The 15,520-nt window shown below is 47.0% G+C and overlaps 1 protein-coding gene across 1 annotated transcript in view; it reads right to left on the bottom strand.

Annotated features, from left to right (window-relative positions):
- The window catches only part of LGI3 (leucine rich repeat LGI family member 3), a 31,090-nt gene that overhangs the window by 4,675 nt on the left and 10,895 nt on the right, over positions 1-15,520 (bottom strand). Inside the window, exons 3-7 of the mRNA XM_083454040.1 lie at positions 13,288-13,359; positions 8,518-8,589; positions 5,862-5,933; positions 3,889-4,058; positions 1,282-1,446 (exon numbers count right to left, since the gene is read on the bottom strand). Of these exons, the coding sequence (XP_083310166.1) occupies positions 1,282-1,446; positions 3,889-4,058; positions 5,862-5,933; positions 8,518-8,589; positions 13,288-13,359 (551 nt within the window). The remainder of the gene's footprint in view (positions 1-1,281; positions 1,447-3,888; positions 4,059-5,861; positions 5,934-8,517; positions 8,590-13,287; positions 13,360-15,520) is intronic.

Raw genomic sequence — 15,520 nt, 5'->3', positions numbered from 1 at the left:
AGCCATTTTGACTCTCCTAAATTGACCTCAAATATTTCTCTGCAAGGAGGAAGGAAATGGGAAAAGTTCTCCAATTGTCTTTGGACTGTAGGGGCTTACACCTCCCTGTAAATACAGTCTGGCAAGTATCTGTTAAGCTGAGCACACTATCAATATGCGTAAGAGATTCAGGAACTAAGTATTTACCATCTCCAAGGAATGGCCAGGCTACCCAGAAAAGGCAATCATATAAGGCATTATCAGGTATCCTGGCAGACAGGAGAGAAGCAACACCCTCAAATTTCTGCTGGGGACCACCTCTTTCTGTGATGTATGTATGATGTTTTGGGGGTGGGTCTTGAGCTACAGGGTGGGCAATTTCAAAAGTCTATATAAGAGCTTGCACATCAATGTTCTGGGTTCCTCTCCTCCCTTCCTGCGTGGGGTGAGCGGGGGACCCTGTTTCAACAGTTTATTAAAGATCAGGCTTACTAGTCTCTTTGCTTCTCAGTATTCTCTGGTGGGCCTCTGTTATTTTCTCCTACCAATAGAGAACCTACATAAGGACTCTGTATGGACCCTTGGATACCCCATAAGGGGAAAAGGAGCAGTTTTTTTATTTATATCAGTTGGAAGGAGACCCAAAGGGTCATCTCTTTCGATCCCTGCCCTGCAATGCAGGAATCACAGCTAAATGTTGCAGGCAACAGACTACAAGGAAGGAGGCACCATGGAGAGAGGATTGGGAAATGCAGCAATAGCCGCTTCAAACAGGTTGCGATGAGGAATGGGGCATGCACCTTAGTCACCCCTGCTCTCTGGCATTTTTAAATGCATGACAAAAGACATACATCTTTTGCACACGTGCATGACAGTATTAGGTGGACATTCTGCAAAGGCCACCCCCAGATACATCATACCTACATCACAGAAAAGGCGGTCTACAACAGAAATCTGAGTGCATTGTTTATCTCCTGTCTGGCAAGTTACCTGATTGCATTATCTGGGTTTTGGCCACTCTTTTGTTATTATAACTACTTAATTCCTGAATCTAGGTCAAAGGCTCACACCCTGTTCATATCTTGAATGTGCCCTTAAGACAGGATTTGTGAGGAAACAGACAACGGGGAGGTTTCCCACTTTGACCTTGCAGAGAAATATTTGAGGTCAATTTGTTCAGGACCTTTTCTGTGGGGTTTCAGACATGTGGTTTATATATATATAGCTATGGACATTTATATTATGAACTTAACATTCTTATAACACAACTCTACAAATTCTTTGGTTCCATCCACTGCTTACCAGGGATGCGGTCAAAGTCCCGCAGCTTCCGTTCAACATAGTCCCACTTGAGGATGCTGCAGCTGCTGGAACTGGGCTGGGCCAGGGCCACGTAGAGGTCGCTGGAGTAGAGGAATGGCTCTGCGGACACAGACTGGAAAGGCAGGACTTGGTGCACCACGAAATCTGATGGAGGAAAGAAACAAAGAGACCTTGTCTATATCCCAAACAATTCCTGCTGGTTGCCTAAAAAAAGCTTGGGACCCTGTGTAGAGTATTCCTTTCCTGTTTCCTTTCCTGTGTGACTAGAATATGGCCTTCCTGTATTCTCTTCCTGTGTTGTTTTCCTGTTGAATTCTTAGAGTCCTGTGTAGGTGGTGTTCTTGCACATTGCCTTCCAAGCAACCCTGGTACGGATAGCTCCGAGTCTCTAAGTGATGTCATGACCTTCCTATCTAACTATATACATCCCGTGTTTATCACCGCAGACTAGAGGAATGTTAAGTGCACTCCATATAATCTCTGTGTACCATCCTATCTATCATAGATTACTATGTTCCTGTACCCTCTCTATCTAGTGACGTGTAATATCTGCATGTAACCCTCGTATGTAATATTGCAATGCCTGTACGCACCCCACGTGTAACCAATCAGCACCAAGCACATATGCAGCAATTGGGGTAATATACAATAAAAGGGACTCTCCGAGACTTGGTCTGGGAGATGCCTCCCACATGAACACCCATGACTCGTCTGCCGGTTATTTCAACCCAACAACCCTGGATACCTGAAGGGCCACATTCTACCACACCAGCCTGCCTGAACTCCATGGGTTCCTATTCCCACATGACATTAGACACTGGTCAGGAAAAACCTTCTTGATTACGATGTCCTATTTACATAGAATCCTCACCTTCTGGACATCAGTCCAGTGCCAGGGTAACCCTCCCTGCCACCCATGTTTTGCCACATGAAGTGTAGGTCGTTTATAGTCATGGTTTCATCCATCCTGTTACATTTCATTGTTCTGTAGTGTGAACATAAGAATGTAAGAAGAACCTGCTAGGTCAGGCCAATGGCCCAGAGCCATCCTGGCTAGTAGCCATCGAAAGCCCTCTCCTCTTTCCATGTGCATGAGTTCCAGTGTTAGGAAAGAGGGAGAAAAATGTTTCTGTTATGTACTGAGTTGAATAGGATCCAAATTGCAGCAGTCTGATTGGTCCTAGAACAATAGGGTCCAGAATGCAGCAGTCTCATTGGTCCTAGAACAATAGGGTCCAGAATGCAGCAGTCTCATTGGTCCTAGAACAATAGGATTCAGAATGCAGCAGTCTGATTGGTCCACAGGAGCCACCCAATCCACCTCCAGGTGGAAGTGAAGCCGCAACCTGATTGGCCTACAGGAGAATCCCAGAATTAGCCAATCACGTGGCACCCATTGTGTAAATAATGTATATAAAGCAGACATTTCGGGCTAACTAGCATTCCTCACTACTATGAGCTGAATAAAGAGCATGAAATCCACACTTGACTCCGAGTATATTTCAGTTTCTCTATTCACTTTCTCCACACTGAGCATGATTTTTCATGTGACCTTCTCTTTGCCTCTCCTCGTACCTAACCCTTTTCTCCAAACCGGAGTGTCAGGGATGTGACCGAGCTGGATGCCTGGGAAGAGTCTGACTCTGGAGATGAGGAAATGCAGTCACAGATAAAGCAAGAGTGGGTGAGTTTGACCCCCTTTCCTCCTGAGTTTCCAGTCGCAGATAGAAAAGTAAACTCAGAAGGCTCACAGTTGGCAGGCGGGGGGGGGGAATCAGACGACCTTCAGGGGGTTGCTATGCAACCAGAAGGGAGGCAGCGTTTAGAAGGCTCTTTGTTTGAGAGTGGAGGGAAAGTCCACCCACCTTCCCCCCAAACCAGGAGGGCTGGAAAGGTGGAAATGAAAGTGCAAGGGAGGAAGGACTGGACTTTGACGTGCTTTGTGCTGCGGAAGGGGTGGAGATTCAGAGTGAGCAACTAGTTACCAATGGAGGCTGGCTCGGTGCCGCTCTCGTGTGTTAATTGTAAATAAACGTACTATAAACCTGCCAGAGGCTCATTAATTCATATTGGAGCATGCTCGTGCCTGCCAGAGATCCTGACACGGAGGTTGGCATAGTTTTATAAAGCCAGTCATGACACCTCTTATTTGCCTTTTCTCTCAACAAAGAAGTTCCAAACCAGGCATAAGCAAACTCAGCCCTCCAGATGTTTTGGGCCTACAACTCCCATGATCCCTAGCTAACAGGACCCATCAGGGATGATGGGAGTTGTAGTCCCAAAACATCTGGAGGGTCGAGTTTGCCTATGCCTGTTCCAAACGGTGCAACTTTTCTGCATGCGAGAGTCGCTTCAGCCCTTTGATCTTTTCGGTTGCCCTTTTCTGAACCTCCACAGGTTTGTAGTGAGACAACCAAAACTGTACAAGGTATTCCAGACGTGGTCATGATGGGCACAAATCTGCAGGAGAAAGGGATGGCAAGGCAGGGTTCCTCCCCCCATCCCCAGCAAAATCTGTAGATGCAGCGCTGCTTCTGGGTGCCATTCTATTTCCCAGAAGGCCATGCAAATACCAGCTGTTCCTACCTGTGGTGACGCAGTCAAAGTCCTTGAGGGGCAGGTCCCGGATCTTCTGGCCTTGGTATTGAGCGGGGCTCCCACAGAAAACGGCGGGGATGCTCGTGTTGGTGCTATCCATCCACTCCACTAGCCACTTGATGTTGCAGTCACAGGTTAACGAGTTGCCCCGGAGGTCTCTGTCAAAGAGAGAGGCAATTCAGGAGCAATCACCTCCACCCACAAATTGGCTACCGTATTTTTCGCTCTATAGAACGCACTTTTCCCCCTCCAAAAATTAAGGGGAAATGTGTGTGCATCCTATGGAGCGAATGCAGGCTCCTTGGCTTCAGCTATAGCAACGCGAAGCCTCCGAAGCGCAGAGGGAGCGCTCCCTCTGCGCTCCGGAGGCTTTGTGTTGCTTTTGCTGAAGCCTGGAGAGTGAGAGGGGTCAGTGCGCATTGAAGCCTTCGGAACGCAGCGTGAGTTCCTGCTGCGCTCTGCAGGCTTCAGGTTTCTTTCGCTGAAGAGCTGCGCAGCGCCCCTTCAGCCAAGCGGGAGGAGAAATGGAAGGGGCTCCGTTTCTCCGGCCGCTTCGCTGAAGGGCCGCTGAGCAGAGAGGGGGAGAATTCCCCCCCACCCTGTTCGCCCCCTCCTATGGTCCGGTGCATCCTATAGAGCGAAAAATACGGTAATTTAAGAGCAGTTACCCAATCCAAAGGCAAGATTGCAAATCTGATCCAGCATTCTCCAACTACCATTCTCCAACTAGCATTCTCCCCACCACTCTCCTCCCTAAGTACAGAGATTCCCTGTGCTTTGAAAATCTGAATAGGATTTCTTTGCTGTCCATCTTCACCAATGATAATGCTGATCTTACAATTCATTTGCTTGTCAGGGTAGACTTATCCTGCTTAACTAGTTTTTTCTGTGGTCTTCTCTAATGCTACCACATAATAAACAAATAACTATTATTGCTGCCTGGAATGGCTCCAAGTGCAAGAAAAGCAAGACAAAAAACCAACAACCCTAGAATATTTGCTTTATGGAAATTACAGGATTTCAGCTGGAAGTTACAGGTTATGCCCTGATTGGAAATGAAGCAGTGTGACTACCCCAAAACTTTTTCATGTATTGAAATTAGTGTTGAAAGTACGACAGCGTTTGATCAACCCAACAGCATCATGGACACAAACAATAATAATAAATGCACAGTGAAAAGAATGTCTGCTTCATTTCCAGTCAATGCCCAACCCTGAGACTCCCTGCTGAAATTCGATAACCACAAATGTTCTGGGTTTCGTTCCACTTTTACTGCGCTGTGATCTCTCTGGACAGCAATATTATGGCAGCCCAAATCCACTACTATTGTGTAAAGAACATGTTGCTTTAAGGTGAAGTTGGTGCTTTTAAGTCTCACTGATCTTGAAAAGGAGAATTGTACATATGCTTAATGCTCTCCTATTCCCCACAAATGAAATAAAATTATTTAACTGGGTGCCTCTTGCTGCTCCAAATTAAATTGGTCCATTCTGCTTGGCTCACCCATTTTCAGCAAACCCTTCCCAGTAATTGAAGAAGAGAAGAAGAGAAGAGTTTGGATTTGATATCCCGCTTTATCACTACCCGAAGGAGTCTCAAAGCGGCTCACATTCTCCTTTCCCTTCCTCCCCCACAACAAACACTCTGTGAGGTGAGTGAGGCTGAGAGACTTCAGAGAAGTGTGACTGGCCCAAGGTCACCCAGCGGCTGCATGTGGAGGAGCAGGGAAGTGAACCCAGTTCCCCAGATTACGAGTCTATCGCTCTTAACCACTACACCACACTGGCTGGACTGTGGTTAATTTAATTACAATGGTGGGTCTTTCATATATGGTGAAATTCTTGCAGCTTGCCATGAACCTTTGGGCCACAAATATGGGAGGACAGAGCTCGCCAGGGCGTTGCAATTGCAAAAGGTGCAGGGAGCAGAATTACTTGCACCGAAGTGGGAAGGAACCTTACAGGTCGCTCAAGATGTCCAGGGGTTTCAGGAGGCCTCTGGGCAGCGTCTGCAGATTGTTGTAGGCCAAAGACCTGGAAGAAAGGAAGACGTGAATGTTGGGTTGTGCCAGGGGTTCCCCCCTTTGCTGCTCTTGAGGAACATAAGGATGTAAGAAGAGCCTGCAGGATTAGGCCAGGGGCCCATCTGGTCCAGATTTCCCATTCTCACAGTGGCCAACCAGATGCCCCAGTGAGGAGCCCACAAGCAGGACCTGAGCACAAGAGCCCTCTCTGTGGGATGTGGAACACAGAGCAGTCAAGTACAACATCCCTAGAGTGGACATAAAAAGGGGATGTCTGGACCAGCCAGTCGGAACTTCCTGTTTCCTCCTAGGCTGGGACAGACTTCCTCTACATGTGACCAGAGGTAACAAAATACCTCAGTGGAGGCCGCCATCTCTCTCTCTCTGACCACATTCATCGAAGAAGCAACATCTGCTTCGCCTAAGATGCTCTCTTGGCTTCCAGCTTCCAGCCAAGAGAGGACAAAGGGGCTGTCTCCTTATGGGATAGATTCCAGGTATATTACTTTTGTAACTTAAGTCTGCCTTCTGGGATCCATCTGTGAACAGAATGTGAGTGAGTAAACTCTTTTATACTTTTATAGAAGACTGTCGTGTCTCTTATGAGGGAGTAAAGAGGAAATTACCAGGTAACTTATTTTAGAGGCTTTAGCGAGCCTGAGCAAACGCATCCGCTGAGCAAGTTTAAAAAGGGGAATGTTACTCTGCTAAATTGTAGAACTTGTTAACACAAGTTGGAAAGAATATAATCAAACAATATATCCTCTCCTGCATCCCTGAACATTCCCACACTCTCCCCTCCTGCCATTTCCAGCAACTGCTATTCAGAAGCATAGCCATTGTGGCTAGGAGCCATTGATAGCCTTTTCTTTCAGGAATTTGTCTAATCCTCTTTCAAAACCATCCAGGTTGGTGGTTGCTACTACTGCTGTGGCAAAGGCAGACCCTCCCAGTGTCCCAATTTTCCAGGAAAAGTCCTGGAATGTCAGAAGCCATCCCGGTTTCTGATTTGATCCCAGAAGCTCCTGCTTTTGGATGTCCCTATTTCCACTGGAGAAATGTTGGAGGGTATGCAAAGGCAAACCTTGCCACCCCTACGGACACCATGTGACCCAACCAACTCTCATGGACAAGAATCCTGCAGGAAGGCATTGAAATATCTCTGTGGGCATAATGCATCCTGCCCTTTGCAATCCAGAAGCTCTCCTCCATCCCCTGGACAGATCTAGTATACCTGAAGGAGCGTCTCCACCCCCATCGTTCTGCCCGGACACTGAGGTCCAGCTCCAAGGGCCTTCTGGTGGTTCCCTCCCTGTGAGAAGTGATGTTACAGGGAACCAGGCAGAGGGCCTTCTCAGTAGTGGCGCCTGCCCTGTAGAATGCCCTCCCATCAGATGTAAAGGAAATAAACAACTATCTGACTTTCAGAAGACATCTGAAGGCAACCTTGTATCGGGAAGTATTTAATGTCTAATGTTTTACCATTTTTTATATGCTGTAAGCCACCCAGAGTGGCTGGGGAAACCCAGCCAGATGGGAGGGGTATAAATAATAAAATTATTATTATTATCCCTGACCATTTGATCCATGTCTTCATGATCATCATAATTCATTCGTATGCTGCCTCCCCATAGTTAAAAACTATGCTCAAGGTGCACGCAGTGTGAACAGAATTGCATAATTACAAAAATACAACAAAAGTAAAAGGTAAAGATAAAGGTACCCCTGCCCGTACGGGCCAGTCTTGACAGACTCTAGGGTTGTGTGCCCATCTCACTCAAAGAGGCCGGGGGCCAGCGCTGTCCGAAGACACTTCCGGGTCACGTGGCCAGAGCCGCACACGGAAACGCTGTTTACCTTCCCGCTGGTGAGCGGTCCCTATTTATCTACTTGCACCCGGGAGTGCTTTCGAACTGCTAGGTTGGCAGGCGCTGGGACCGAACAGCGGGATCGCACCCCGCCGCGGGGATTCGAACCGCCGACCTTTCGATCGGCAAGCCCTAGGCGCTGAGGCTTTTACCCACAGTGCCACCCACGTCCCACAACAAAAGTAGTCATAATCAATAAAAAAAAATCAAAACACAAGCAACATAATTTAACACCTTCCCCCAACAAGTCATAATAAGATCCAGAAATAGAGATACAAAAAATTAACATCAATAATAATGTGATTCCTGCATTGCAAAGAGTTGGACTAGATGCCTCTTGGGGGATTTCTAGCTCTACAAGTCTATGATTCTATAACAGCAAAATTAAGATCTCCAAAATTAAATCTTGACCCCAACAAAAAAAGTCATAAGCTTCATGATTTGATTTGAGTTTCCATTGAAATGAGACTATTTTAATGTTTTAATGTTGTCTTTTAATCTTGTTTTTAAGTTGTATTTCAATCAATTCGTTTTTATATCGGGTGTTAGCTGCCCTGAGCCCGGTCTAGGCTGGGGTATAAATAAATATTATTATTATTATTATTATTATTATTATTATTATTATTCTGGCAGGCACGTCCCAAACTGCCAGAAGTGTGCACCAGTTAATCTTAGGTTGTCAGCAAGGCCAAGTCTGCAGATGCTTCTGCCCAAGTGGCAACTCACAGGTGTGTCAAGGACTTGAGCCCACGAAAGGCATTTTTCGACAGAGCCTGGATGTCGTTGTTCTCGATGAACCTGAAGGCAAAGAGAAAAACATATTCTCACCCAGGGACTCCCATGCTTTTTGTAGGCCACCACCCTGCCTTGGTTCCATAAACTCATCCCTAATACCCACTAAAAGGTAAAGGTACCCCTGCCCGTACGGGCCAGTCTTGACAGACTCTAGGGTTGCGCGCCCATCTCGCTTAAGAGGCCGGGGGCCAGCGCTGTCCGGAGACACTTCCGGGTCACGTGGCCAGCGTGACAAGCTGCATCTGGCGAGCCAGAGCCGCACACGGAAACGCCGTTTACCTTCCCGCTAGTAAGCGGTCCCTATTTATCTACTTGCACCCAAGAGTGCTTTCGAACTGCTAGGTTGGCAGGCGCTGGGACCGAACAGCGGGAGCGCACCCCACCGCGGGGATTCGAACCGCTGACCTTTCGATCGGCAAGCCCTAGGCGCTGAGGCTTTTACCCACAGCGCCACCCGCATCCATATATATATATATATATATATATATATATGCTTTCGTAGATTTTCACGGGTACAGGAATGCAGGTTTTGGTGTCCTCGGGTGTCTTCCCGTGTAAAAGTTGGGGTGTCTAGGCGACGTTTCGACGAGGTCTCACTCGTCATCTTCAGGCTGGTGCTTTCGGCTTCTTGTTACTGGAACAGAGCAGGATCTCAGTGTTTGAGTTCCTATAAATACTGTTGAGGAGGTGTGGTGTATAGCCTCCAATGTTCTGGGCAGAGAGGAGGTTCCCAGGCTAGTGTGCCTTTTCTTCTTTTGTTCCTTAATTACTTGAGGGATATCTTGAGTGATTTCTTGAGTGATTTCCTGAATCCCACTTAGGTGGGTCATTAGGTGTGGATTAGTTGCTAAAGCCTTCGTGTCTTGAACTCTTGAACTTTGTGAAGAGTTTTTCTGAGAAGATGGCTGTACTGCACTTGGTTGTGCTCTGGCTTGGCTTCGTGTATAGGGGCGAGCTGTGGTTTTGTGGCCTGTGCCAGCCAGATCTGTGTAGGGATTGCAGGGGGGTGCAGCATCCGGAGGTGCCACCCTGGTTTGGCTACTGGATGGTGTCTGTAATTTATCTGTGGAGAGGGTCTGGGTTTGGGTCTGGTGTGGTTGATTGGTGATGGCGTTCTGTGTGCCTCTGGATCTGGTGTCAGATTTTGTGGGGAGGGCTAATTTCCAGATGTCTGGCAAGCGGGATGTGTCGTCACGCTTGTTCATGTTGTGAGGGTGTTTCTCTATCTCGATGGCTTCCATGATTATTCTCTTGTGGTGATGTTCCATGTTAAAGAGCAATTTGGAATCTGCAAAATTAATTTCGTGTCCTGTTTCTTTCATGTGTTGGAAAAGAGAGGAAGTTTTTTCTTCTTTTTTGACGGCATTCTTGTGTTCTGCGATCCGTGCATTTATTCGTCTGTTTGTTTGTCCAATGTACGTGGCTGGGCAGACTTTGCAGGGTATTTCATAGACCCCTTGGTTTTCCAACTGAATTTTATCCTTGGGGTTTCTGAGGATATTGGCTATTTTTTGGTTGGTGCAAAAGGCTGTTTTGATATTGTGTTTATGGAGGATTTTGCTAATTTTATCTGTAGTGCCCTTGATATAAGGAAGGAGGGCTATGCCATTGTTTTCTTCTGTGTCTTGGTTTTTGGGGGGTGTTTCTTTTTGGATTAGCTTCGTAACCCTGTTTTGCTGGTATCCATTGGCAATTAACACATTTGAGAGATTCTGTAACTCAGTTGTCAAGTGGTCTTCGTCAGCCAGGCGTTTGGTTCTGGAGATGAGAGTCTTGGCTACGGAGTTTATTTGTGCAGGGTGGTGGTGTGATTGTGCATGTAAGTAGCGGTTGGTGTGTGTTTTTTTCCGGTAGATAGTGTGTCCTAGGGAGCCATCAGGTTTTTTGTAGATTAGGACGTCAAGGAAGGGAAGTTGGTTGTTGGCTTCTATTTCCATAGTGAATTGTATTTTGGGGTGTAGGCTGTTGAGATGTGTGAGGAAGCTATCCAGTTTTTCCTTCCCGTGTGGCCAAATTACAAAGGTGTCGTCAACATATCTGAGCCAAAGTTTGGGTTTGTGTTCTGACTTGTCTAAAGCATTGGTTTCAAAGTGTTCCATGTACAGGTTAGCGATGACCGGTGAGAGGGGTGATCCCATAGGTGCTCCTTCTATCTGTTTGTATCTTTGTCCATTGTGGATGAAGTACGTGTTGGTTAGGCAGTGGTTGGTCAGGTCCAAGATGTATTCGGGGGGATTGTATTTGTTTTGAATGGCTGTCAAGGCTTCATTAATGGGCACTTGTGTGAAGAGAGATACAACATCGAAGCTCACAAGTAGGTCATTGGGTTGTAGGTTTTGCTTCTTTATTGTTTCTATGAACTGGAAGGAGTTTGGAACGTGTGAAGAGATGGATTCTGCATAGGGCTGAAGTTGCTTGGCGAGAAATTTAGCGAGATTTTGTAGAGGTGAGCCTATGGAGCTGACTATGGATACCAGCAAAACAGGGTTACGAAGCTAATCCAAAAAGAAACACCCCCCAAAAACCAAGACACAGAAGAAAACAATGGCATAGCCCTCCTTCCTTATATCAAGGGCACTACAGATAAAATTAGCAAAATCCTCCATAAACACAATATCAAAACAGCCTTTTGCACCAACCAAAAAATAGCCAATATCCTCAGAAACCCCAAGGATAAAATTCAGTTGGAAAACCAAGGGGTCTATGAAATACCCTGCAAAGTCTGCCCAGCCACGTACATTGGACAAACAAACAGACGAATAAATGCACGGATCGCAGAACACAAGAATGCCGTCAAAAAAGAAGAAAAAACTTCCTCTCTTTTCCAACACATGAAAGAAACAGGACACGAAATTAATTTTGCAGATTCCAAATTGCTCTTTAACATGGAACATCACCACAAGAGAATAATCATGGAAGCCATCGAGATAGAGAAACACCCTCACAACATGAACAAGCGTGACGACACATCCCGCTTGCCAGACATCTGGAAATTAGCCCTCCCCACAAAATCTGACACCAGATCCAGAGGCACACAGAACGCCATCACCAATCAACCACACCAGACCCAAACCCAGACCCTCTCCACAGATAAATTACAGACACCATCCAGTAGCCAAACCAGGGTGGCACCTCCGGATGCTGCACCCCCCTGCAATCCCTACACAGATCTGGCTGGCACAGGCCACAAAACCACAGCTCGCCCCTATACACGAAGCCAAGCCAGAGCACAACCAAGTGCAGTACAGCCATCTTCTCAGAAAAACTCTTCACAAAGTTCAAGAGTTCAAGACACGAAGGCTTTAGCAACTAATCCACACCTAATGACCCACCTAAGTGGGATTCAGGAAATCACTCAAGAAATCACTCAAGATATCCCTCAAGTAATTAAGGAACAAAAGAAGAAAAGGCACACTAGCCTGGGAACCTCCTCTCTGCCCAGAACATTGGAGGCTATACACCACACCTCCTCAACAGTATTTATAGGAACTCAAACACTGAGATCCTGCTCTGTTCCAGTAACAAGAAGCCGAAAGCACCAGCCTGAAGATGACGAGTGAGACCTCGTCGAAACGTCGCCTAGACACCCCAACTTTTACACGGGAAGACACCCGAGGACACCAAAACCTGCATATATATATATATATATATATATAATATATGTTCATAAATGTACCAACCAAGCGCATACATAGATGTGTGGACCACATTTCTGGAGCAGGACAGGAGGACCGCCCTGAAACCATTTTGGCTCCCAAACTGACCAAATGTTTTCTCTGCAAGGAAGGAGGAGGTGGGGGAGCCTCCCCATTGCCTTTTTGCTCACAAATCCTGTCTTTTAAGGGTATGTCTGTGTATGAATAGTGTGAGCCTGTGACATGGCTCAGGAACTAAGTATTTGTCATTACAATAGACTGGCCAGGCTCCCCAGGCAATCCAATCAATTAACAGGTAACCTGCCAGTCAGGAGGTAAACAACGCACTCAGATTTCTGTTGTAGACCACCCTTTCTGTGATGCAGGTAGGATGTTTTTGGAGGTGGTCTTGGACTCCAAGGCGGGCAATTTAAAATGTCTATATAAGGGCAGGCACACCTTTGTTCTGGGTCCTCCTCCTTCTCCTGCGTGTGGGGGAGCACCCTGTTGCAACAGTTCAATAAATATCAGGCTTAGGAGCTGCTTTGCTTCTCAATATTCTCTGTTTGGCCTCTATTATTTACTCCGATTGATGGAGAACCTACAAAGGACTCTATAAGGGCTCTTGTGTCCAGTGGCGTAGCGTGGGGGGTGCAGGGGGGGGGCTGGCCGCACCGGGCACAACACCTGGGGGTTAGGGTTAGGGGGCGCAAATCCACGGGTTAGGGGGCGCAAATTACTTGCCTTGCCCCGGGTGCTGACAACCCACGCTACGCCACTGCTTGTGTCCCCCAGAAGGAATAAGGGCAGATTTATGTTTATTACACCAGCTTTTGAAAGTCTGATAGTCATTGACACGCCATCCCCCGCCAGCCCTCCGCTGGCTGCGTAGGGATGGGCATGGCTGTGGCTGGAATAAGATGTGTCACCTTTGTTGTGTATTTTGTTGTTCCTAAGACTTATAAACATCAGCTCTCCCCTTCCCCCCTGTTCCTGGCACTTCTTCCTACTACAAGTGTTGTCCCAGTGTGTCCCCTTGTAGAGGCTAGGGAAAAGTGACCCGTACAGGTACTGCAGGTGGGAGAGTCCGGTGAACGCATTGTCCCCAATCAAGGAAAACTTGTTGGAATTCAATAAGCTGCAAAGAGAAAAGACACGGTGTTAAGGGCAGTGAGAATGGGACAGTAAACCCTAGCAATGCGTGGCTTAACATTTCATGTCAAATTCTGTGCGACTGCCATAAAACTTACGGAACAAGCTGTACTACCAAAATGATTAATGTTTTAAATGACAATTTTAGGTCATATTTTAGTGATCAAGATTTAATGTATATTTTTAACTGCTGTTATATCTGAATTGTCTCTGTTAAACCCAATTGCAACCCAATGTATCCCTGTTGTGTTTTATGATTTTTCTGATATTGTAAGTGAGCCGGAACTGGTCTGTGACCGTAATAATAAAATTCATTCATTCAACATTTCATGTCACGTTGTGGGGGTTGGACTAGATGGCCCTTGGGCCCCTTCCAACTCTACAATTCTAGGATTTTGCTTTGAGTATCACAAGGAGATGGCTTCAGAAGAGGGAGATATGGGAGCTCAGCGCCTCTTAGTTGAGAGACCAGCAGATTTAAGCTTTCCTCCTCCTTTAAAAGGTAAAGGTAAAGGGACTCCTGACCATTAGGTCCAGTCGCAGACAACTCTGGGGTTGCGGTGCTCATCTCGTTCTATAGGCTGAGGGAGCTGGCGTACAGCTTCTGGGTCATGTGGCCAGCATGACTAAGCCACTTCTGGCGAACCAGAGCAGCACACGGAAACGCTGTTTACCTTCCCGCCAGAGTGGTACCTATTTATCTACTTGCACTTCGATGTGCTTTCGAACTGCTAGGTTGGCAGGAACAGGGACCAAGCAATGGGAGCTCACCCTGTTGCGGGGATTCGAACCGCCAACCTTCTGATCGGCAAGCCCTAGGCTCTGTGGTTTAACCCACAGCGCCACCAGCATCCCTCCTCCTCCTTTATTCCATCCCAGTTGCTCATCACATAAATTCTGCAAATTCATCACATGAATTCTGCGAATATTTAGAAATCGCAAAAATGATAGGGTTAATAAGAAATCAATCGATAGATAAGCTTAAGAAAGAATGGGAATGTTTTAAAAATTACTTGAACAAACATGGTTCCAACAATAACACTTGGCTGTGTTTAGACAGAGGTATCCGAAGAAGGTCGGCGGTTCGAATCCCCGCGGCGGGGTGCGCTCCCGCTGTTCGGTCCCAGTGCCTGCCAACCTAGCAGTTCGAAAGCACTCCCGGGTGCAAGTAGATAAATAAGGACCGCTTACTAGTGGGAAGGTAAACGGCGTTTCCGTGTGCGGCTCTGGCTCGCCAGAGCAGCGATGCCACGCTGGCCACGTGACCCGGAAGTGTCTCCGGTCAGCGCTGGCCCCCAGCCTCTTTGAGTGAGATGGGCGCACAACCCTAGAGTCTGTCAAGACTGGCCCGTACGGGCAGGGGTACCTTTATCTTTACCTTTATCCGAAGATGGAGACCAATAATTAAACACAGATCAAAGAGAGGAATGGCTGAACTGAAACCAGAGAGCAGACAGAAGTCAACAAACCAACAAATTAAAAAATGGGATTCAATCTAGTAGGAGGGACTTTGTGAGCAGTATATCCTGGTACTGGTTTGAATTAACAAAATAATGCTTTTGTTTGATAGGTATTTTTAGTCTTGTAAATTTTTTGGTTTCATTGCCGTTCATGTTTCTTTTTCTTTTTTTCTTCTCTCTCTCTCTCTCTTTATTTCTTTTATATAATACACATTTATTCTAGATGTTTGATAATTTGATAATGTATACTGTAATAACTGGGACACGGGTGGCGCTGTGGGTAAAAGCCTCAGCGCCTAGGGCTTGCCGATCGAAAGGTCGGCGGTTCGAATCCCCGCGGCGGGGTGCGCTCCCGTTGTTCGGTCCCAGCGCCTGCCAACCTAGCAGTTCGAAAGCACCCCTGGGTGCAAGTAGATAAATAGGGACCGCTTACTAGCGGGAAGGTAAACGGCGTTTCTGTGTGCTGTGCTGGCTCGCCAGATGCAGCTTGTCATGCTGGCCACGTGACCCGGAAGTGTCTGTGAAGACACTTCCGGGTCACGTGGCCAGCGTGACATCGCTGCTCTGGTGAGCCAGAGCCGCACACGGAAACGGCATTTACCTTCCCGCTAGTAAGCGGTCCCTATTTATCTACTTGCACCCGAGAGTGCTTTCGAACTGCTAGGTTGGCAGGCGCTGGGACCGAAC

This window comes from Podarcis tiliguerta (assembly GCF_965153285.1).
Source record: "Podarcis tiliguerta genome assembly, chromosome: 8".
NCBI classification, from domain to species: domain Eukaryota; kingdom Metazoa; phylum Chordata; class Lepidosauria; order Squamata; family Lacertidae; genus Podarcis; species Podarcis tiliguerta.
The sequence above is the reverse complement of the archived record's forward strand: the minus strand, read 5'-3'. Positions and strand labels throughout refer to the sequence as shown.